The following is a 24,519-nucleotide window of genomic DNA, read 5'->3' as shown; positions in this document are numbered from 1 at the left end:
CGGAAAAGTGTCAAATAAGAAACTAAATCGCATGTCGTCTGTTGTCTGCCGGACCCTTTTGTGCGCCGTCGGTCAAAGCGTTTCGAATTTAAAGCTTTCCCCGTAATCCTGGCGGGAAATGGCCATCAAAGGAGGAGGAGGAGAAGGACGAGCCGCTGTAGCTGGTGGGTAAATCGGTGTCGGAGTGGCAGGAGTGGCAGGAGTGGCAGGAGCAGCAAGGGCGGCACAACGGAGCAGCTTTGTGCCGCAGGGCAGCATTTAATTACGCTCGTGTTGCTTGTAATGAGGCAAATTGCTTTTTGCTGTCAATTAAAGTAAAGTTTTCGCATTCGGCCGCCTGCGCCCGCCCACATCTAGGGCCAATCAAATTCGTTCAGCTCCCCACATACCCAATCTACCCAATCTCATACTCTCGCTTGTAAAATGTACTCCACACCGCCTCTAATTTCACGCAGACCCATACCTTTCCACCGCGAAGCGTCGCTCTTCTTCTTCCCGCCGGCACACATCCGTTTCCGCCCGCAGCAGTTTCTCCTTCCGCAGCAGCGCTCTAGTTTCGCCAGTGCAAGAACTGACAGCAAATGCGTGTCGTGGCACTAGGAAAAACTATAACTTGTGGGCTTAAATACAACAGTGGAACATTTGAGCTTGTTAGGGAAGGATAATGGGTGATTGGGCTCATTACGTTTATATAGAAAGAAGTAAAGAACATAGATAGATATAGATACTGGATTTTAATAGGCATTCCTTAACTGAAATACTTTTATTATTTACCTGATATTGAATAATAATGGTGCATTATTACAAGGATACAGTGAGCTCTAGCAACAGGTGCTGTATGAAATATCCGCAAATACACTTGGTAAATTTAATTTGCAGCTGTCAGAACTTGCAGAATTTCCTCGCAGTGCCTAAGTCGCCGTGTGAGCGTGGGTTTGTCGTGTGCATCGTCTCAGAACACGTTTGTAAACATCTTAAATGTGCTTTTAATGGGCAGCTTCCCCGGCAAAAGGCAAAAACAGCCAGACAGGCAGTCGTGCAGCTGCTGCCACGCGCTACACTTGTTTTGGTCCTGCCACCCAGTCCGCACCACCCAGTCAGCCAGGATCACCCCGAAACCCGCCCCTGAACGCCGCTGGTTGAGGCACAGTGTCTGCCATTATTTTACCGCCGTTGCCGTATTTTAATAACGCTAATTAGTGTTCTAATTAGTCGAAGCCTTAGTTCGTCTTTAGCGGGTGGGTGCGCGCATGCTTAACGATTTTAAAACACGCAGAGAGCCTTGTGCAATCGCTTAAAATGAAGTGCACTGAATATGCAATTGCCCACGAGCAGGCACTCTCGTGCCAAGGAGCGGCGCTTAAAAATTATAAAAAAATTAAAATTAAATTATAGCTGCAAGTTCGCATAACAAAACGTATGCCCTTCCTGTCTGACTTCCACACAAACTCCCCACAGCTTTCCATTATTTTCACTCGACGATGGGCGATGCTTGTTGCGTGCATGAAGCACATTCCGCTACAATGCAAAATGGCTGGCTGCCACGGCGGACGGACCGCGAAATAAAGTTGCAATTAATTAGCCATTAATGAAATTGCACTCACGCACACACTCACACATGGCGGTGCTTGGGTGGCGTAATGGAAACGAATGCTGCCCATACTGATGCTGTTTGTGGCCGTAAACTTCTGACCGACGAACACAATCATTATCATTGAGCTCTGGTCGAAGGGGATTTAAAGGATTGCAATCCTTCCACTTAATCAAATTGATATTCTGGCAATTGCTAGTGAAACGGAAACTTTTTAATTCCGCTTGATTGGCTTGAGCAGCCAAGGCAAATCAATATCAATATTGTCTAAGGTCGCCGCAAGGCTTCATTTCAATTTTAATTTCAGGTGTATATTGCGTATACGCACAGTTAGCTGCTCTCCGAAGTTTGTGAACAGCAGCGGTCAATACACTAGGAATGGCTTTCAATTCATTGCATATAATTACTTATTTTAAACAGATACGACAATTTGTTGCATTTGATATGCACTATGTACTTTTTATATATAGAATGCGGTATGCTTTTTCCTGTTCCATATGCATACATTTTTTTATGTGTATTGTTGCAGTTACATCAATTTGGTCCAATTTTCTATGTGTCTTAGTAGTTGTAAAGTCTAGCCACCTTATTAACTTAACCTGTGCCGTATATTAAAATGCAATAATGCTGCAATACGCACACATGCGTTTTTTAGTACTTTAAGCCATAAATTACAGCCGTCGGCAGAGCAAAGCAAACAAGCGTTGCAATGGAAATTGCGTGATATGTGGAAAGCTGTTTTGCTTGTTGAGCGCCCGGCGTTCCTGTAGTTGCACTTGTCGTGTTGTTATCGTTGCTGTCCGTGCAACTGGACCACCACCACCACCACCACCCACAATCAAGCACCCACATAGCCCCCTCTCACCCGCCCCCTTACCCTCTTCAACTCCTGGCCAGCTGCTCCTTCCTCATGCGTTTGACCGCATGGCCAAAGCCCCAATGGCAACTTGTCCATGGCTGCAACAGCGGTTGTTCATTTGTCCGGCTTTTGCCGACGACGAGTGTCATGCTGTTTGTTCCACTCACCACCCACCACCTACCTCCTACCTCCTTCCATGTCCCCAGTTGGTTTGTTTGTGTGTCAATAACCATTAAGCGTTAAAATTTGTGAAACATGGTTGTTGCTGTGGGTTTGCTGCTCCTGCTGCATGCTGCCTGCAAAACCAACAAGATTTGTACGCCCGGCACAACACAGTAATTATTTTTGGGCCAAGCAAAGCTGGCCAGTTGGAAATGCGGCCCACACAAATCGGCATAAACACGTTTTAGCCAGATTTCGATTTTAGCTACATTACGAGAGCAGGCCACTGCCCAGCCTCTGCCGCACGAATATATATCATTTGAAATTTCCAATTGGCTTGCCAGGCGACCACTCGCAAAAACAAACATTCGGACATTAGGTTTCCATTTAAAGTGCACACAGAAATGAGATATGCTCTGTCATATATTGAAGTCATTATTCAAATGATAAATATATTATATTTAATTAAAAACTAAGCAGTTTCTATAGTCTTTAAAAAATGAATATATTAAACGTATTCAAATATTAATAGCCTGCACCATAAACATGTAGAAGGCTTACAAATTTTTCCCGTTTAATGCCATCCCAATTCTCGAAAATGTAAAAGCTGAACTTTTTCAGTGTTTATGGCTCTGGCCGCTTAACTGCCCGTTTGGGCCCGAAACACGGCTCAGTAGCAGCTTCCATGGCTCCCAATGCGAAAAGACTCCTATTTAATTTACTGTTGAAATTAACGACGCCGTTGGCCGCTCTCGGTCGCACTTGTGTACAAGTTTGCGGAGCCCCAAACAAGCATTTGGCAACAATTTGTTACAACTGGCAACTGCAGATGATTAACAATGCATGCGACATTGTGGTTAAAGGCATAATATTAGCATACATTTAGGGCCACACACATGCACATACGCACTTCAATAGAATTGAACAGAATAGAAGGGACCAGCGAAGCCATATGAAAATTAATTTTCTGCTATTTTCCGTAACATAGCCCGGGCTTATTGTGCTATTTATGTGCCTGCCATTATGGCAAGACAAAGGCCCGTATTAATTACACAACTCATTTGTTTTTCGTGAGCGCCGAAACACCAATGACACAAAATCAATAGGCAGTCCGGGTCCGGAACAGCTCGCTTATCGCTACTAACCTCCCATTCAATTGGGAATAGAGTCATCAAGGGGGTGGGCCAGGTCGCGTTCGATTTGGCCACACAATGAGCCCGCAACCGGTAATCAAATAAAACGCAAGTCAAATCGTGTTGCATAATTATAGTCATTTAGCGCCAAACATCAATCACAATTTGCGTTGGCTAAAAACAAGAAGGCAAGCCCATTAAACAAGCAGGGTGTACCTGCATTGTAAATACCCTTTGGAAATATCTTTTGCGATGACTGTCGTTTTTCCAGTCATTAACGATTAACTTGTTAACAGGTTAACTAAACTTGGTAAAAAGAAATTTTACGAATTAATACAACAAGATCTAATTCTTGGCGAAATGACGTACTTAAATAGTTATTACTATGTTATTTGTGTGAACTATTTTTTAATTTGTTAACTAGACTGGAATTAGGCATTCAAAATTGGACACAATTTTAGTAGTGTTTGATTGGGGAACTCCTTGCATAAGAGTACAGTGGTAACCCAGTCTGAAATGACCACGGCTGAAAATGCGGAAACAAATTGCCGTGGACTAGGTCAGGCCCCCTCAGAAAAGCAACTCCCCTCCAATTTTCCGCCCACCCTCTGCGTGTCAACAAGCAATTTCCGCAGCCGACGATTCCATAAAGGCAGCAACAAATCCTCAGTCCTTCTGCATTTTACAACTACTACAGCGGCGGAGCAGCAACAGTTGCTGAGCTGTTTTGTTGCTATTTTATTTTAACGATAATATTAAGCGGGGGCTGCTAGCGGATAGGCCAGGCTGGCAATCAGCATAAAGTGGTTGCCGTTAAAAATATCAGGCCGCATAATAAAAGCGCCGTTTCGCAGCGGATACACGCGGCACCACGCGCAGGGGAAAATCGCGTGGGGGGGAAATGCCACACGCAGCAATACAGAAAGGCAGGCGGACGAAATCAAATAATAAAACCATGAAACTCGCCACAACAATTAAAAAGCCTGCAGCATAATTCCGGAAATGTGTTTTTCTTCCATTGAGCTCGCAGTGTTGTGTGTTGGCCATTTTTTAGTGGCGCCCCACCAAATGCATTTGCATGGCTTAGCGGTTCTGAAAAATTGCAATTTAATGAAGCGTGCCGTCAGCCGCAATTAAGCGGCAATAACAAATCGGCACGACCCAAGGCTTAAAAAACACCCTCGAGTCGACGAGTTTTTCCTGCGAAATTAATTTATTGAATCGCAATGAAAAAAATCAGACCGCCAATGGGAAAATCCAATACATAACGCGGGCAGTTCAGTTCTCTTTAGCGTTTTTGGCTTACTAGCGCCGCAAGTAAAGCTTACACATTTATGGCTAAAGTATTCTGTTCAACTTAAGCTCAGTTAAATCACTGTATCTTATTTGACGTTGAGTTTTTATATGGTCATTATCTATAAGATATTAAGCATAGTTTTTTATGATCCTACAAGTACATTTATAATACTTTTTTACGAGTGTAATTAGTGCTTTCGCTACGCTCTTCATTAGTAGCATTTTTAATTGTTCAAAATTGGCTTGGCTGGACATTGTCGTGGGGTAAATGACGCGAGGAGATGGCCAACTGGACGGATCTGCGGCATTAGCCCTCGTTTGAGTGGCACTCCAGCCGCCGAACGAAGAAGCCACTTGATTTACGTTTATGGCAAGTGCGGGCAAGCGTTAAGTTGTGAAAATGTGGAACTGCGAAAAGGCAGTCGCAAATAAAGTCAGCTGGCGATGACGACAGCCTGGAAAAGCGGAGTGAATGCTCTAATGGAAAATAAGGAATGGCAATGGCAATGGCAATGGGCAAATGCCAATGCGAAGTGCAGTCAATTGAAATGCAAGCTCCAGCACGAGGATGTGGAACTTCCTGACGAGGAGCAGTCCAAGTCCATGCGAAGACGAGGAGCGAGAAAAGAAAAACTACAGCCAGGCAAATTGGCTATGCAAACTCTGTGCAAAATGGCTGCTTCAGCGAGCAGCGACAAACAAGAGGGCAAATCGAGCTGCAATTGGGCTGAGGAAGAAGGGGCCGAATTGGCACGAGATCGCCCCCATTCAAGTGCGAGTATTGACAACATTGTCAAAGGGGCGGAAACGAGGGCCAGGCAGCGAACATTTCTTTTGGTCGAATTGAAAACTGAGCTGTGTAGTCGCCGCCTGTAGTTGCACTTTAGATTTATTGATTGTCTCAGTGCGTTGCTGTCCTTGGCGAGTCCGAATGTGTCCTGCAGTCCTTCGCAGTCCTGGCTTATTGCTGTTGAAAAACTTGCACAAGCACCGACAACAATGCTGATGATGACAGCAGCCACTACCAACTCTTTCCACATTTTCCGTTGGCCCAGTTCAGTTACACGTCCTCGAACAAAACGCGCTTTTTTCACTGCAGAGCAAATATATGTTTTAAATCGCATTTAAAGGATTTCGCCGATTAATCCGATAAGGCACTAATTTACAATTTAGAATTTTAATTATACCTTTTATTAATAACCATATGCGGGCAGGACTGTTTACCTTACACAAATTAAAGTTTTGAAAAACGCACAAAGACTCTTGCATTATAGTTCATTATTATCCTATTTATTTCTGTTTTTTAAAGTGTTGTCGTCACACACACATTTTGTTTTTCGCACTTTTGCGAGCTTGACTCAACTTTTGTTCTGCGGCCTTTTTCCCCAGCTCGAACTTTTTGCAGTGCAATGCGGATTGAAATTCTTTTGTGTTTACAGCGGAATTTCTTCTTTATTTTCCTTCATTACATATTATTTGCGATTGCTGGCAGCTATTGGTAGCCACAAGCCCACGGGGCGGATGATTTACCTTTAAATCATCGCGCATACGCCACGTGGACAGAGGAATTTAATATTTTTAATTACGCTCATTTCAGCCTGCTTTTCCATGTTTACATTTCAATAAATTTCCACTCGGTCTGCCGTCAACCCTTTCATCATTTTTCTCCTTTTAGCTCTGCGTTGCTTTTTTTCATCCTTTTTTCCAAGGCACTTGTCATCATCAACACTTTTAGCTGTTGCTTTTGCTCAAGCTCCTGCCCGCCTAACGAATTTGGTGGCGCATAATGAGTTTTTGTTTCCGTCAGCTTAAGTTCGCCAATGAAGAGGATGAAGGGCTGAAGCGGGGGCAACAACAATTGCCATTGCCATTTAATTAAAAATTGCAGAATAATTATTTTTCCTTTTCGCCTCGTTCCTTGTTTTCCTTACTCTCTCTCTCTGGTTTTGCACGCTTCTTCTTCGGGGAGCGCGTGGGAAAACTTTTAAATAAACAAAGGCGCCCTCTGCAATTTGAAAATCTGCAAATTAGCACAAATGCAGCTTGTGGGCGGATTGAGGGGGCATTGAGGGATTGAAAGTCTGCAGGAGCAGGAAGCTCCAAAGGTGCATGGCACTGGGAAATGGGTTAAGGGGAAAAGGAAAGTGGAAAATGGAAGTAGGAAAGGGATGAAGGGAAGTGCAGCTACAAAGTGAAGTTTTCAATTACATTAAATCCGCTGCATAAAGTTATCGTCACGCACAGTTGACAATTTATTTGTTTGCCCACTAGTTTCCAGCCTGGCCAACACGTTCTTGGCCCGTTCTTGGCACAAATGTCAGTTTAAGAGCTTTGTTCCAATGCGTTAATAAAATATTCTTCCCTTTTTCCCCGCCCCTCGGCTCAACATCATTATCGCAGTGTGCAAAACTTTGGGCCACTATTTTGCTACAGGTGTTTCCTGACTGACGTGCACACACGTGGCGTATGCGCAACTTTTGAGCCTACCGAGAAAAGTTTTTCGGCCAACTTTGGCTTTAATGCCACCAAACGAAACGAAACTCGTTCCTTTGGAACACTAAATTCCACTGTGGAGGTGAGAGACTGCTCCGCGTGAAGCGCTGACAAATGCTGTCAATATATCAGCCTTAAACCGTAAATGATGGTACCATTTATAATGGTGCTGTAAGAGTAGCTACAACAAAGCTATGCCGATGCAACTGCAACATACAGTGTTAAAAATACTTATGCTTCAATAAGGATCTATTCAATAAATATTATTTTCTAATGAGAACGCAAGTAATCACACCCACATCTATTGTTTTCAATTGATATATTCCTTGAAATTACGTGCGTTTCCCTTGCCAGATCATATAAGCAAGACTTATACAGTCCAAGCATGAAATGCACAAATGGCAGTGAGGAACTTCCCCACCCGGTTTCTCCCAGTGCACTTTGCGTGCTGCCTGTGCGGCAAGCAATAAGTTGAAAGCCGAGACAGCCCGGCTGGCAGCAGCGTCAGCATTCAAGAATCCAGCTTAAGTAGCTGTTGGTGGTTCTACTCATCTGCTCGGATCCTCCGGTGGCGCACTCCTGCCCATCTCAGCCTGCCACTTGATGTATATTTCGGCAACATTATAACCGGCGCTTAATACTTTATGCTTATTTTGTTGCCACAACCCCGGTTTTCGAGATGGCCGAGTGGTGGGTGGTTGGGGAGAGCCTAGGAAATTTATATTCCGCTTTGGCAGCAGGATAAAGTTGTCTAGCTCAGCCTGTTTCTGGTGCAACTTCGCCTGCGGCTTATGATAAACTGGGCTGCACTTAAGCTGCCTCTGCATACGAGGCCAGCTATCCAGATATTTGGCTGTGTGCTCGTATTTACAGCTGGCTCCTCTTCCCGGCAATTCAATTTGCCTGCCTGCATATGAGCGTAAGCAGCTTAAAATCTTAAATAAATTTCGTTTGGGCCCAGCTTCTTTCTCCAGATGCACATACATACTCGGATATCAAGTACGTAAAGCATTTTTTATAAATTGCTAGTCGATTTCTTAACCGGCTACTGCAATTCTCCCAGAGGGAAGCAGCTTATCGTGACCAGCTGATGTCGGGCACAGATATTCGCCGCACAAGGATGCATGCACTGTGCGAAATGGAATCAAAACCACATAATGCTTCGTTGCCAAGGATTTTCTCCAAAGTGTATCGCTTAACAGCAAAGACCAACATAAATGACCACTTCGGATGCTCCGAAGCTATTGGCATTTTCTCAGCGTGTAGAATTATGCATTTCCCAGGAGCGTTGAATGCGGATTGAGGTGAGCTACAAGCAGTGGCAGTAACAACGGGACAAAAGCTTTTCATTATGCACGCCACTCGCCGGCGAACAACACGAAAAGCGACTCAAAAGGGCAAAGCTGCTGGGGCAATCCGTTCCCCGCTTTCCCCTCCTGTCAAGTGCACTTTTTCGAATGCCTTTCATCAAAACACTTAATTTGCATAATTTTTGTGAAGAGAGTTGGGCGGGCAGTAAGTTTGAGATGATTTAATTCCGGCAGCTTTAAGGGAAAGTAAAACGCTTTCCAAGCACCAGAATCCAGAAAATGTGCCAGAACATTTTCGCCACCAGGTGGAAGAATCTCTTTTGTGCGGTGCGGTAATCTAATACTTTTACTTCATTTAACGTTATGAAATTTCGTGCACTTTGCATATTTCACATAAATGCCTTAGGAAAATGGAACCCGGGGCGCAGAATTGCCGACGGAGGCAGCCTCAGACAAAAACATTTTTTGCCGGACAGAAAAGGCGGAATGCATTTTTCAGTAAATCAGCCTAATGCACTCAATGACCCCACCATCAAGCCTGAAAATATGGCCAAAAGCAACAAGCCGGGCTAAAGCGATAGAAAGTATCAAAGAAAAGGCGAGTCAAAGTCAGAGGATGTTGGGTCGTAAATTTAATCTGGCACACGATAGTTGAGGTAACTCGGTAAAGTTAATGCTCCTTAAGCTCCGACAAAGGCTACAAGTCAAGTTCAGGGCATTCAATGGGAAAATTTGACTAGTGATGGCTGAAAGGGTTAAAACTAATTAGGACTACAAAGAACGCAAAGTTGTGCACAGTTTTAGCCGCAGAAGCTGATTGAATAGATTGCATTTCAGGCAATGTAACTTAAATAAATTGCCGTTTTACCTACTATAGTGCAAATGCTAATATAATTCACTCTTTTTTTATATACATATATGTAATTGCAAATTGCTTTCACGAAAATATATTTATTACATAATGTAAGTATTATTCGAAGAAAATTGTACATAATTAAATTGCTCCTCACTAAAATTCAAAAAACTTGTGACTTAATCTCATTTAATTTGGTGTGACAGAAAAGATTTATTTTATTGATTTTGCTAGCAGAAAAGACTTGGATACTTCTTAGTTACCCTACCGTGGACTTTTGACATTGCACCAGACTCCACCTTTGGCAGTCATTTAGTTAAATCCATTTGGCCCATACCCCGATAATGTCTAACCCTGGTCCTTCTTCCACTCATTGCAGCTGAGCGAGGACATTGGCTACGTGCTGTACTCGGCACTGGGCTCCTTCTACATACCCAGCTGCATCATGGTCTTTGTGTACATACGAATTTACTTTGCCGCCAAGGCGCGGGCGAGGAGAGGCATTAAAAAGCATCCCCGCAAAACGAACAACGAACAGGTGAGTGGAAGGGGTGATTATTTATGAATTTGACCCGTCAAAATGGGAACATATTTACACACCTTTGCCTAATGGACTCCACACCCCGGGGGTCACAGGATCTCACTTTGGAGCCATTATTGCGGTTGGCCGCAAAATGTGTCAGGCATGGAAATGGGATTTTTACGATTCAATGGACAAATGTAATTCTTCTAGCCGACTGTGGCATATGCGGCGTATGTGTAATATTCGCACACACCTTTCCGCTTCCCCCAAAAAGTAATTGTGCATTACCCCAGGATGCTGCAAATTGAGCACACATGCCTCGCTTCAATTTCCCATCAACAACTTGTGGGCTACGTGTAGTACTTACCTACACTTTCCCTGCCCTCGGCCATCGGGAATTGCAACTTGCCAACGGTGCAATTTTGGCCGCTGCAGCAGTTGCAGTTGCAGTTGGCCACGTTAAGGCGAACGGCCATTATGAAGGGCCATTCAATCCAATGGCATTTACCGAGGCCATGCCCGCTCCTAACGGTCTTTGTTGGAAAATTATCGCTGAAAATTTAATCGAAACTCCACCCCAAATCCACTGATTGAGTGAAAAGTCTCTAATGATCGTCAATTACGTGGCACAACGACAGCCAATGCAGTGCAATTTGCATTTTCAATTAACTATATGCGCAATGCACACTGACAGAAAAAATGGATGTCAGGTGGAATACATTCGCCACTAGACAGTGCCGGCAATATCAGCAACACTTCTCGACCATTTTGTGCAAACAAATGCAGAGCAGCGGCCCAAACGAGCGATTAACAAACAGGAAAGGGGCTGCATTTTCCGGGGCGATGAGGGGGATGGGTGGAAAAACAAGCAGAGACAGCGGCAGCAGAGGAAAAACAGAAATCAGGGAAAACAGAGGGGGATTCCCACATACGAGTATGCTGACAACGCGATTTGTCTCACTGATTCTGCACCTAGTTGGGGGATATGATCATTTGACACAAAAAAAAATGCCTTAAAGCTTATTATATATGTGCTTAATTCAGATAGAACATTTTAATACCATAGCAAAATACTTATTTTAATGGTATTATAAAACTAAATGTTTAAAATGCTGTTTTTTGTAATCTCAAGTGCATTTGCACGGAAGCACCATTTATAAAATACATTAAGAATAATCATATTATAGCTAACCTGATATAATAATTACATTGCATTAATTATTAGATTAGTCTGCTTAAAATTCAAGGGTATCCGCCCAGTCGATCCGCGACCCCCTCCCATTTTATTTTCATTTTCGTTGGGGCGCCCCGTGTCTCTGTTAATTGCCCCGGGTAATTGTTGCTGCCTCTCGAGCATTGAATATGCACATTCCCTCACCCCCTTCCTTTGGGCCACGTTCCAGCATCCCCATCCCCATCCCCATCGAAAAGCAAAAGCCCTCGCTCCATGTTTGTGTAATCCGCGCGCTCGGACGCGTTTGCCTGCCGCCTGTTGGCTTAAACAGGATTTTCGAAATGGAAAACTTCTGTAGCAAGTGTTGGGCCATCTGTCCCTGTTCTCGACTGCACTTGTGCGGATCTGCAACCTAATTTGCAATGCCCGAGCATGTGAGACTGTTAATCACACAGAACCACTTTGAGAACTATGAGCCGTGCCAGCAACTACAGCTCTGGCGAACTAAAAATATTTTCTCTTATTTCTTATTTATATCCCTAAATCAATCTAACGTAGGAGGAGTGGAAGCAATAGTACAGATACTCGAACCTAGTATTGCAGATATTTTTACAGCTTTTTAAGTTGTAAAAGTAATATCATTTACAGAGTAAATTGGAAGTTTTACAAGGAGTACTTGTACTCGAGTTCTTACCATCTTAGCAAGATTATGCTGACAAAACAGTTCAGCATCCATGTTTGGAATGCCTTGTAATATTTAAACTTTATAACCGAGATTTCCCATAGGATCTATGGGTAGGACTGTGTCCCCAAAGTTTTCTGTTGCACCTCGTGACCTATTTGCGTATTAATGTTGCTTTTCCATTTGCTGCAGGTAACGAGCTTCACCACCGCCAAGAAAGGAACAATACCGATGCCCTCCTCGAGCGGCGTGTCCGCTCTGCAACTGCATCAGCAGCGCCAAATAGCCACCATCGAGACACCACCGAACAGCGCCAGCCTGCCGATGCAGATACCCACGGTGACCATGGACCTGGCCTCCGACATATCCACCTCGGAGGCGGGGGAACTGGAGGCGGTGGCCGCCCAAACGGTGCTTGCCTATGCAAATCCCAATGGGTCTGGCACGAATTCGGTCACCGTGGTGAGCAGCGGGAACGGGGGCACCGGGGCGTCCGGTGCTCCGCCCACCTCGCCCAAGGAGACGCTCCAGGTCAGCACGATAGCCACCGGTCGGGTGGGTCTCAATGTCCCCGTGCCGCCGTCCATGGGCAGCAATAATTCCGTCAATGCGTTGAACAACAACAACGGCACCGTGGCCATGGATGGAGGCGCCTCCTCCGCCGCCGGCGGAAATGGGAGTGCGGGAGCGGGAGCGGGAGCGACGCCTGGTGGACTGCAGCAGACGGGCGGCAATGAGCTGCGCGTCTCTCCGATCGCCGGACGGTGTCGAGCCCTATCCGTGGGCGTGGACACGGACATGGTGAGTGAATTCGATCCATCCAGCAGCGATTCGGGCGTGGTCAGTCGCTGTGCCGTGGTCAAGCCGCTCAAGTTTCGCCTTTGCCAGCCGATCTTCGGGCGCAAGTCGAGTAACCAGCAGCGGCGCAACGAGGCCAAATCGGCGGCCAAGAACCAACAGCCCAGTGCAGCGGCCAGCAAAAATCAGCAGCAACAGCAGCAGCAGCAGCAGCAGGTGGTGAAGGCGGAACTGGAGCCGGCCATACCGAAGACACCGAAGCCCAGGGATCCGGAGAAGGAGAAGCGTCGCATTGCGCGGAAGAAGGAGAAGCGGGCCACCCTAATCCTGGGCCTGATCATGGGCAGCTTCATCGCCTGCTGGCTGCCATTCTTCTTCCTGTACATCCTGGTGCCGGCATGTAGCAGCCATTGCAACATACCGGAATCGGCGTTCGCCGTCGCCTTCTGGCTGGGCTACATGAACTCGGCGCTCAATCCGGCCATCTATACCATCTTCAACAAGGACTTCCGACGCGCCTTCCGGCGCATCCTGTTCAAGTGATGTTTGGCCTATGTGTGCTGTTACAGGTGCGTTTACGCCAGCATCGAGAAGGCAACCGAACGTGCCATGGGCAGCACACCGATGGGCTATGGTCATGGCATGTATCAGCACTACAGGCGTTAGATTTGCTTCGTTTTGGCAGTGCCGTAGGTCCCTGGAAACCGATCCCAATCCCATTCCCACTCCCATTCCCTCTCCCAGAACTGCAAAGCTATCGACTTTCGATGTTACCGAAATTACCCACTATTCATTTACCCATTTAATGCCTCAGCTCATTACGGTTTAAATAGTTTTCAGTAAAACAAAAACATGCTGAGTTGCCAATTAACCCCAAAGGTTTTTAGAAACACATTTTTACGAATTTCAAAAGCAGTTACAATAATCCTTGCTAGTTGCTACAGCTATCGATAATATCGAGTAACCGAATAATCCAAAGTTCTGCAGTTCTATCAGCCCCCATATGCTAAGTCCTTTCCAATCTTTCTTTGAATTTTTTGTTTGAATAAAAAAAGTAACGAACATTGTAGCTCATTTCAAAAGCAATGAACGGCTGTGAATTTGATGGAATCTCTCAATTTCAATTTACGCATTTTGGTTCCGTTTCGTTTGGTTTCTCGAGCACCCTTGAACCCAGAGACCCCAATCCCGAAGGCCCAGCACACCTAGAACCCCCACAACACCCAGAACTCCCAGACCAACCGAACGAACTCACCACAGCCCACACACTTTTCACACTCGACGAGCTCATAGAAATGCATGAGCTGAGCAAACAAGAATTTGAACTGGGCAAACAGCCATTATGCTCCCTGAATGGATGTGTCCGCCAGCGACGTCTATGGCCATTCAACTTGAAATAATTTTGCAAATTTCCATTTGCGGCTGCATTGCCAATGCCACATATCAGTGCAGTCTGCAAATGCTTCGAGAGTCGGGTTCAGGTAGTCCTAGAACCCCAAAGGGTCACCAGATCCCCAATGTGGCACGCTGGCAATCCAAATGGAGGTCAACAAGTGTGTACGTAGTCGAGCGATGGCAACAAATTAATTTAATTCCTTTTTAATATTTTGCCAAGCGCTTATCCGCCGCTCCGATGACGAGAATCTAGATGACGAGGAGTAGGGCTGCATTTGGCCGGGGGCCAAATCAATAATTCCCTGCGCACACAAATGTAACTAAAATCCAGCACAACGGCCGCACAATTTGGTGTAACAAAGTGAGCACACACAGCAATGGAAATAGAAACAAAAACTGCACCAGCGACAGATTCCACAAGGCAGTCGCCGTTTTATTCATTCACCCAAAGATGTTTCACTCAGCGACACAGAAAGTGGGAGCCCGAAAAAATAAACCAAATGTGTGGGAACCAATGCCTAATGGGCACAGACAGATGCAAATGCGAATGGTTGGCTTCTACACAAAAAAAAAGCAGTACATTGTTTGCTTTAAATTCAATGCGGTACTGGAGCAAAATAATTATAAAACATGATTGCTTTGAAACCCGCTAATTGAGTAAATATTTAGGAAATTCGAACATGTTTTTAAACCTCAGAAACCATTTAACTGACCTGCCGCAATATTGGAAACACTAGAATGCTGTTTTGGAACTCTGAACATTTTCCTTTCTGTGCACCTCATTCCATTGCACCATTTTCCCCACCATTTCCCACTTTAGTTGCTGGCTATGCATCAGCAAATGCATGCGCCCGGCCGAGTGGAATAGACAGCCCGTCACCCAGTCAGTCAGTCAGTCCGTCCGTCATTCAACCATTCAGTCAGTCGAACGGACAGACAGTCGTCACTGGAACGCTACAATGACACCGAGTTAGACGGGAAGATGGTGACAGAGGAGCAGAGCATCCAGGATGGGGGCGGACCGACAGACTCTGTTTTTGGCATGTGGCCCAGAATGGCTCTCCATTTCGTTTGGTCTTGTTGGTCGTGTTTTGCTGGGCAAAGCCAAAAAATGGCAAGGAAATACCATATATAGTATGTGGTACGGCCGAAAGAATCCACACAAAAACACGGAGGAGCGCCAGGCTGACAGTCTATGCATAAATTTTACGTACAATTTATTTCACTTCCTGTGTGTTGGCCTGTTCCTCAGCTTTTTCGACACTTTGTGGCAAGATGCAACAATACCTGCGAGGCACGAGTACCGTCTAGTTATCGGCTAGATTGTAGTCAGCATAGGGCCCACTTCTATCTCCAATAAACCATCTGAAATCACCTTGTTCTCTGTGCCGCCCACAAATTTATGGCAGCTCTTAGCAGCGCTCGAACTTTCAACACATGTCGGCATAGTAGAAGATTGATCTGATTTATAGCTCTGGGCAATAGCCTAATGCTTGCGGTTGCCGAAGACCTCTTAAAATGGTTTGAGAACGCATAAATAATGCGACCGAGATCGGCAATGAATGCGTCTGTGCCGCCAAGTGTTTCATTTGAATAAATGGAAAATGGAAAATGTAAATCGACCAGAGAACTTTGATGGTGTTGAAAGACAAACAGCAAAGGCTTTTGGTGCCTGCATTTTTTATGGATCACACAGCATGCTGCTGAACGTTTTGGCATTGTCAGCAATGTGTGTGTACAACAACTGCACTCAAATGACAATTTGAACAACGACAGAAAGTCCAACAATAACACCTACAACAACAAGCTAAATGGCAGGACGAAAAAAAGGACCGTCGTGCACAAAGCGAAATCGAAAACAATTGAAATCGACAGCAAGGAAAAACCCATGTGGCGGTGTTGCAAGAAACATGGTGCAGCGATGGCGGTGCAGCAGGTGGTGCAGAAGGCACATTAAAATGCGCGACTACACGGAAAAATCCTAAAAAAAAAGCATAGCGACTTTGTAGTAAACGTATCCATAATATCTATACAAAATCGATCTATCTTACCAATTCAGATTATCCTCAAACTGCTGGAGGCATTGGGCAAATGCACACCGAGTTAGCTGTAGCTATTTTCATTTATTTTCCGCGACATTCTTAGCTATGATTTGGTTAGACCTCCGCGTTGTTTCCAGTGTAAGCGCACATACGTCCCATACACACGCAGCACTTAACTGCACTTAGGTGCGACAGCCAGATGAGTGTCGAACGGCATTCCACGGATGGCATTGTTTTGCCAGGCACACTGAAAGTCATTTTCACTTAAAGCGTAAAAAGCTGGCAGGCATTTTAGACCACCCTGCGTATACGCAACGCCATCCATTGTTTTCCCTTTTTTGGGCAAACCGCTTTCGCCTGCTTTGCTAACGACTGAGGAGCATTACTAAAATTGCAATTAACGTCACAATTAGCAAACACCATAAATTAAATGCTTGACAATTGAAGAATTTAACACAACAAAGTAGCCAATACAAAAAACAAACAAGGAGCAGAGAAAAAATGGGATGAAAAACATTTTGAATTATTCAGAGCTATTTAAATTAATTTCCGTAATTGAATTATGAGATTCGGAATGCTAATTTTTTGCTTTGTTTGCCTTAATTGTTTTCAGTCAACATGGGAGTTGTCCAAAAGCGAGTAAATAACACAATTAAGCTTTAAACATTTACAATAATGACATAAATACATTTTAGATTACTGTAGTATTATTGTCGCTTATTTTTTGTTTTGTACATTTCAATTCCGGACGCCAGAGGCCGCAAACTCTCTCGTGAAATTTAATTATTTATTGCACTAAATGCGTAATCTAGAATTTGCATTTCTGTCAACATCTATTTTGGCGCCAAGCAATATATGCAATAAGCCAATTTAATGCCTGATTAACTTGGCAAATTGCAGAGGTATTTATAGAAAATCGAATTGACAGGGAAACTCACTTCAAATGCATTTTTGTTTGCGGTTGCACAATTTGCAAACTATTTCGCTACTTTTGGCAAATATTTGGCTGCATTTTTTTCTGCGACTTACTATCGCTCATGCAGACAAAAGTTTATTTATGCGTAACTATTGCCCAGACGCGCCACTCATAATCGGAGGTTTTTTCAAAGCTAGCAAACAAATTACACTATAAAACAAGTGCATAAAAGCATCAAAGCCATCAATAAAAACCCACCCACACGAAAACCACGTGAAAAGTGCACACACAGAGAACTGCATTGTTGCCGGAATCGCATGAACGCATTTGTGGCGCCGGAATTTTTGGAGGATCTGGTCTACGATACGATAGTCGTGTGTACTTTTGGAGCAATTATCATGGCTATTAGGCGACTGGAGCATGAATCATGGAAATGACGCTCGCTGGCCTGCATATTAATTAGTGGAGTATAAAAGCCATAAATGTAAAACTCATAACGACAAATGTTTGGACCATAAATATGCACTTAGGTATTTATGCGCATTGACAGCATGAATATTTATGAGCCAGTGACGCCGGCGACGGCGGACATTAAAATGCGCCCCCGTTGATTAATTGGAAAAGTTAAGTTGGTTATGCTGGTTCGCTTCGGTTCAACGGGTCGTATGCTTGATGCTTTTCACCGCCCCCTTTGCAGGTCTGAAAATGCCGCCCAAAACTAAGCAAATCCAATGCCTGTGTTCAGGTTTAGAGAGGAGAAGGCAAAGGAATTCATATGTTTGCCATTAAGATAAGCCATGCGACCATGTAAGTTAAAGTTTTTGGCTTGTCTTTCAAAACCAAAAAAAATACAATGACTGAAATGTTAAATGAAATTATTTCATTGCAAAAACCAAACAAATCGCAAGTAACTTAAACGTATTTCAATATTTAAACTTACACTTTTTGCTAATTGTAAACTAGACAGAAATATTTATATACATATAAATATTAATTAAAAACAGATATATATATATATTAAAGTTGAATTTTGAAATTAGATAAACGCAACCGGCGGCTATTCGAATAGTTCAGATATATTTAGCATAATTTATAGTTGCCGATAAATGGAAACGTTTACTCATTTAATTGTATCGTACGGCATATGCATAGCAAAATTTTAACTCATATTCTCATACGTGTCTGTTCCACTAGTTGTGTGTAGATCAAATATGAGCAACATAAAATACCACCAGATTACGATACAACAAACCAAAACGATACTTCACGGAACCGAAAACACGTGTACAACAATCTGTGAGTATGCAAATGTATATCAAATCAAGCGGTTAAAAATCAAATTTCGCAAAACGGACGAAATGAATGAACATAAATTAAAACTACCTACATTTTAAGCGGAAGTCTTCCACTACAATTACGCTCTACCCACGTGCATTCTATTTGTATTTGTTCCCTCGTTTTACCGACTTCAACTTCTGTTTCCGGGCAGACTATGTAACTAAATGTGTGTATATCGAATAGGTGTATGTATTTGAAAAGGTTTCTTCCCCAAACAAAAACATAACAAACTAAGCAACATCAGAAACATGAAACTAGAAAAAATACAAATGATGTGTAAAGCAAATAGAAAGCGTAAGCCATAAATTTACATTAATAGAAGAATGCTGCACAAATTTGCATGTTAGTTTCGCTAGCCATGTAAGTTACGATTAATAAACTGTAGTTAACAAAGGGTAAAATACACAAAAATGTGCTACGAGTAAGTAGAGACCATGTTTAGTACCAGACATGGTCGTTGTTGCTTTTATTTTCATCTGTTATAAAGGAGCGAGTTCTCGTTGCGTTATTTATACATTTTTGTAGGTCCACATAGCTAACAACGAAGTAACATGGTGCTATGAGCTACGATTCTCCTCGGTTCATCGTGCATCTCATCTCGTATCCACTCAGGGTGGTCAAAACGTTAAAATCTGAGCCCCTTTTAACGTCTTGGTTGCATGTAGAGCACCACCACAAGAAACTGAAGCCCAAAAAACATTATATGCCATTCACACTGACACTCACACTCGCCCACAAAAGAGAACTCAAATCAAAATTGAAAGTTAGTTAAGGGAATTAAGAGCATTTCAAACCTACTTAGCTGCTAAGCATTGTAAATACCTATTACTTATGCCGTGTTATAGTTCATACATACTAAATATAATACGATTACGATAATGAAATGTAAATTGAGCAACACAAAATTGCAAATTGAAGCCACCAAAGAATTGAATTTTTGCATGTAAGTCGAACAACAAGTAAACTAAAAAGTATTTAATTAAACCAAAGCTAAGACTAAGTGTAGACAAAGTAAAAACCAAACATCTGAGACCCCTTTCTTACCCCCAAAATAACAAACAGCAACAATAGTCGAAAACTTTTAGCATTTAGGCAATCATATATCATAGTTCAACTTAACTAAAGAAATGGCAATTCCTCCCAAAAACTGTGTGTACATTTTCTGAGAATAGCCAAACGACAAAACACCAAGAACTAAGACGCATTTAAAACTTTAAGTTTCGTTGTTTTTCTAACACCACACCAGTTGAGTTTGAGCAAACGTAACATTTACCCATTGTATGGGGCACGTTGTTTTCCTAAGATCTTGTAGCCTAAGTGAAACTTATAATATAGAGCATATACGATACATGATAACTACGAGAACTAAATTAAAACTATTAGCTAAGCGAATACATATGTCCAGTAGAAAGGACAATAAAGATTTAATTGAAATTATACAGTACGATTACAATTACCACTAAACGGCCGACGAGGAATATCTCAAGAGGCTCCAACTCGAACTCATCAAAACCAAGCTAAAGCTAACATACAAAATACTAAAAAGAAACCTTTTAAAACTTACTCTCGTTAAGCGAATCAGAAAAGCAGTGCAGAAAGGGAGAGGCAGAAATCATAAATGAATAATAAAAACCGAAAGTATTCTTAAATTCTTTAAATGCATTGGTCGAATTATTTGTTGTCACCGTGCACTCCGCATGCCGACAAATACTTGGAATCCCATTGGCAAGTGGAAAGCGAAAGTCACATCGTAATGAAGGTCCGCAACGCGAGTGCAATGAGTGAAAACCCCAATAAATTGTGCAAAGTTCATTTGGGGCGTTTTAAGTGGCATCTTAATTTCCTGTATGCGCAGACGCCGCCACGAAAAAGGACCGGCATTTCGGCTCCTCAGGATATTGATTTTCTTCAGCAGCCTTGACATTGCCGAGCTGTCAAAGTCGGTTCATTAAAAATGCAGTCGAACAAAGGGCGAGATAGCTGCCAAATATAGCACACTTCTGGGGGAAGAGTTAAATGGTGAGTATATTAAGAATGCACAGCATACCTTTGGGTGTAAGTACAATTTTATTCCATCACTTTATGGGTAGAAAACAATCAACACGCTTCGGTAAGACTACCAGCCTTGGAAAACTATTAAATATGTATGGCAGAACATTGAGGAACTTTCAATGTGGCTAAAGATCCGTCATATACCTTTTAATTTGCAAACTCAGCCTTATTCATGTATCTTCCAGGTGGAAAACAGTCAGTAGTAAACTATTAAAGAACTAAACTAACTTTGGAATTTGCCCTTAAGATTAGTATTAATATTAAAATATATATAACGTGTATATATTATACATTTTACAGGTAGGAAACGCGAAACATGCATCTGTTTCATAATATACAGTAAAATACTAAAAGTAGATAAAGCCATAACAGAATTTGAATTGATGAGCAATTCAGCAGCGAGTCATTAGTTCTACACTATCAAGCCTTAACTTATACATTCTCTGAAGAAATTAGCACGTTTTTAACCTGAATCACACAGCTTTTTGCTGTCTAATGCATTCGCTGAAGGAAATAAATTGATACCTGTGCGTCCAAAGATTAACTGGCTAAATGGAAACCCCGAACCGGACACAATTATCACACTTTGTTGACTCAAACCCCATCCCTGGGCGATTCATTAACAATGTGTACTTTATGCTCTTTAAAGAGAGGGCGAGGAAAGCAGAACTAAACAAGTTCCTGTGTGATCAATTGTTGTGCGAGCGCAATTACATAATTAGCGCCAAATGCGAGCTCTTAGCGCCGCGGAGCCGCAACAGTCTCATTAATCAGAAACGCGCCAGCAGCATGCAAAGTTTGTCAAGCCAGTTTGTTTGCCCAGTTCGTCTGCCAGTCTCCCAGTCAGCCAGGTGCTAATTACACACGTGACGCCGGTCGGCGTGGGGCAAAAAGTGTGCTACCTATGTACAACTTTCGAGCAAAAAAAAGCAGAAACCCAAAACATATACAACCGAAAACATTCACACGCAGCGCGCCTGCGGGCTGAGACCAAATGCCACAGCCACAGTACTAATTGTTTCAGTTGTTGCCACCAAAGCTCGTGGAGCGTTTATCAACCGGGTCAGAAGTCGCTGGCAACATCATTTTGCAGCGGCATTAGAAAAAATGAAAAGCACCCGCGAATAATTGTCACGGCACAGAAACAAGAAGCTACACAAACCCAGCCAGCTCCTTCCAATGGCCAAATATAGAGATGGCTACATGAGTTGTGCAAGTTTTAATTAGTTAATTTAACGCCTGGCACCAACAGGATCTCGTTACACGCGGCGTATGAGTAATGAGCGCTGGCTCAGTCGGCCAGCTACTCGTATGCGTGATACGGAAAGACGTCTAAATACGTACAGAGCAATAAAATTTGTTCAAAAGGAATAAAAATTAGTATAGAGGATCAGTAGGATTCTACACAAAGCACTTTTTAAAATTTAAAAATATAAGCTTATATTTATATATATTAAATGAAAATAGAGCATTTATAATAATAGGATTCTACATAAAGCACTTAAAATTTAAAAATATTAGCTAATGATTGATTTAAAAATACCTTGTAAATATCAAGCAGTTGGCATGCAAAGTGATTTGTGCTCCAATTACATTACTTTTAAAACATGAAATTAATCGACAACAGCTGTTTTTCATTCAGACTTAAAAGCCTTCAAAACTAAAAGCTCATTGCTCACTCAAAATAAGATCAGAATAAGTGGGAATATAAGAAGGCCTGATTCGTATTCAATTCATTATACATCTAAGCAAAAGACACAACCAAACTACAAACAAATTTCTTTCACTGCACAGGATATGTAAGCCAGCTACCCTTAATGTGTATTTCTTGAAGCTGTCAACATTTTGCCAACGCTTGAACTTTCGCAACAAGCCGAGCAAAACGGTTACTGGTGTGGGCAGGGCAGGGGAGGGGAGTGGCAGATGGGAGGGGAAGTGGAGGTGCGGGAGCAGGGATGGGACTTTTGCGGTTGGCTGTGCTAAGTAATTTCCCCTTGCGGATGCAACTAATTACTAAACATTTCGCATAAAATTCGCAACTTGACAGCCTCTAACTGCATGGCTAAGGACTCGCGCCCACACCCACATCCACACCCACAGGACATCAACTTGTACATGTCTATGTGGTGGGGGTGGGTGGTCTTATGTGGTGGGTGCGCTGTAGGATGGGAGGTGCTGGCATGTTATCAACGAATCTAACATGCGGTTTGTGCTAATTCACTGGCACAACCGAGCCAACCGCCAAACAGACGACCACCGCCCTGCTTAGCGGTCATAAAGTAAACGCTATTCCCAGCTAGAAAGGATGAGCCGGAGGAGGTGGGTGGGTGACAGCGCTTCCGCTGGAGATGATTAGCCGTGCTAGCCACACACACACACACTAACGGACAGGACTACAGGCAGTCTACTGCCGACTGGACTAAAACTCAGGCCCAAGCCGAGAAAAATAATCGTAAAATAGCTGAAATTATTTAACACTGTTTCGCATTTAATGCAAAAACTTTTCTTTGGCTGCATAGAAATTGCTGCCGGAAGTTGCCCACAAAGTTGCAAAGTCGGCAACATGCAACTGGCCGCAAATACCAACAGCATGAGCGACAAACGAAGCGATTAATAGCGAGTACACTGGCAAGAAAGTTTGGCAAGTGCGTAAGTCCAGCAAACATAATGCATAATAAACCAAAAATGGAGAAACAAGGCTTTTTTAATCAATCTCCATAAATATGTGGTCCCGCTTTCTTGCGACAGAGGTACAGATTTTCTCAGTGTATGTAGGGCAGTTGCTCCTTGAACCTGCCGCCAAAATAAAGCATTTATTGGTGTTGCAATGCAGTACAAAACATGTGTAGTTGGGAAGTACAATCAACGCGTTGTTGAACGTATAATTAATGGCAAGTCTGTGGGATATGAGTCGCTTCAGCTGTGGGGCCAATAGGAAAGGAAATTCCCCCATCTCAAGGGCCAGAAAAGCCTTCATCACGCCACTCCCCCTTTCAGGCATCCAGTGTAATTGGGCAAAGGGCAGTGTCGACAATTGTTGTTTGCTTATCTACGTTTTAGCGTTGCATGTGTTAATTATATCGCGTTACGTTGCCCTGTTTGCACTGGCATTTCGAATATGTATTTCCATTTTGCTGCCAGCCGAACGGGGCAAATGCAGTCTGTCTGCAGCGCGTGGAGTAGAATCCGAATATCCATTTCTTTGGCCACTGGTCAGTGGATCGATTGGAGCTGGGGCTTGTGGTCTGGGGCTGTGCGCTGTGGGTTGGGGTCCAAAAATATGGCTAAAACCGGCTCTGTGCCACCGCTGCCAGTGCGTAAACAAACGCACAATATTTGCCTGTGCGGCCACGAGATGTTCGTTCATTTAAGTTGTATTGATACCGAGTAGTCGTAGATAGCGCGGGTATATTGTTTTTTTTTAGCGGGTTCTTGTGGACTCCTTGAACCTATTAAGACAACTTCTGGTTTGAATACGTTAAATATCTTAAAGCCTTTAAAGACGCGAAAGAAATATGTGAACATTCGATTTCCTTTAAAAAAAAAGCCGTAAATTACCTATGTTGCATCTGAGTATATAAAATTTAGTTTAATTTAATTACCTACCCAGAAATATCCTAGGACATCTGTGAAGAGGAAAGGAGTGATGCCCAACACATGTCCACCCGATTAGTGGGTACTTCCCAGTCGCATCCCCCGCTTGAGTCATTCCTTCTTGACTCTTTCTGATATTGTGGAATAAATGCGATTGGGACTTTGGCTGCGAGATGCTGACGCCGGCGGAACGCTGGCGGTACGCCCGACAGAGCAGCTGGCGGTACGCCCAGCAGAGCAGCGGCAGCGGCGCCGTCGGCGTCGACCGCAACGTTTTACGAACCTTCCGCGACGACGAACAAGATCGA

The 24,519-nt window shown here is 43.4% G+C and overlaps 1 protein-coding gene across 2 annotated transcripts in view; it reads left to right on the top strand.

Annotated features, from left to right (window-relative positions):
- LOC6554088 (alpha-2Db adrenergic receptor) overlaps positions 1–15,323 on the top strand; it is a 45,258-nt gene extending 29,935 nt beyond the window's left edge. The window contains exons 2-4 of one of the 2 annotated variants that reach the window (XM_026983888.1): positions 10,077–10,235; positions 12,269–12,877; positions 12,965–15,323. In XM_026983888.1, coding sequence (XP_026839689.1) covers positions 10,077–10,235; positions 12,269–12,877; positions 12,965–13,417 — 1,221 coding nt within the window. In that variant the 3' untranslated portion in view covers positions 13,418–15,323. Of the gene's footprint in view, positions 1–10,076; positions 10,236–12,268 lie in introns of both variants that reach the window. The other variant, XM_001979564.3, reaches the window with a different exon arrangement.
- The last annotated feature ends 9,196 nt before the right edge of the window (positions 15,324–24,519 follow it).

Source organism: Drosophila erecta, unplaced genomic scaffold, assembly GCF_003286155.1.
Source record: "Drosophila erecta strain 14021-0224.00,06,07 unplaced genomic scaffold, DereRS2 tig00000000-arrow-pilon, whole genome shotgun sequence".
Lineage (NCBI taxonomy): Eukaryota > Metazoa > Arthropoda > Insecta > Diptera > Drosophilidae > Drosophila > Drosophila erecta.
Note: the sequence above shows the minus strand (reverse complement) of the source record. Positions and strands in the feature narration are given on the sequence as shown.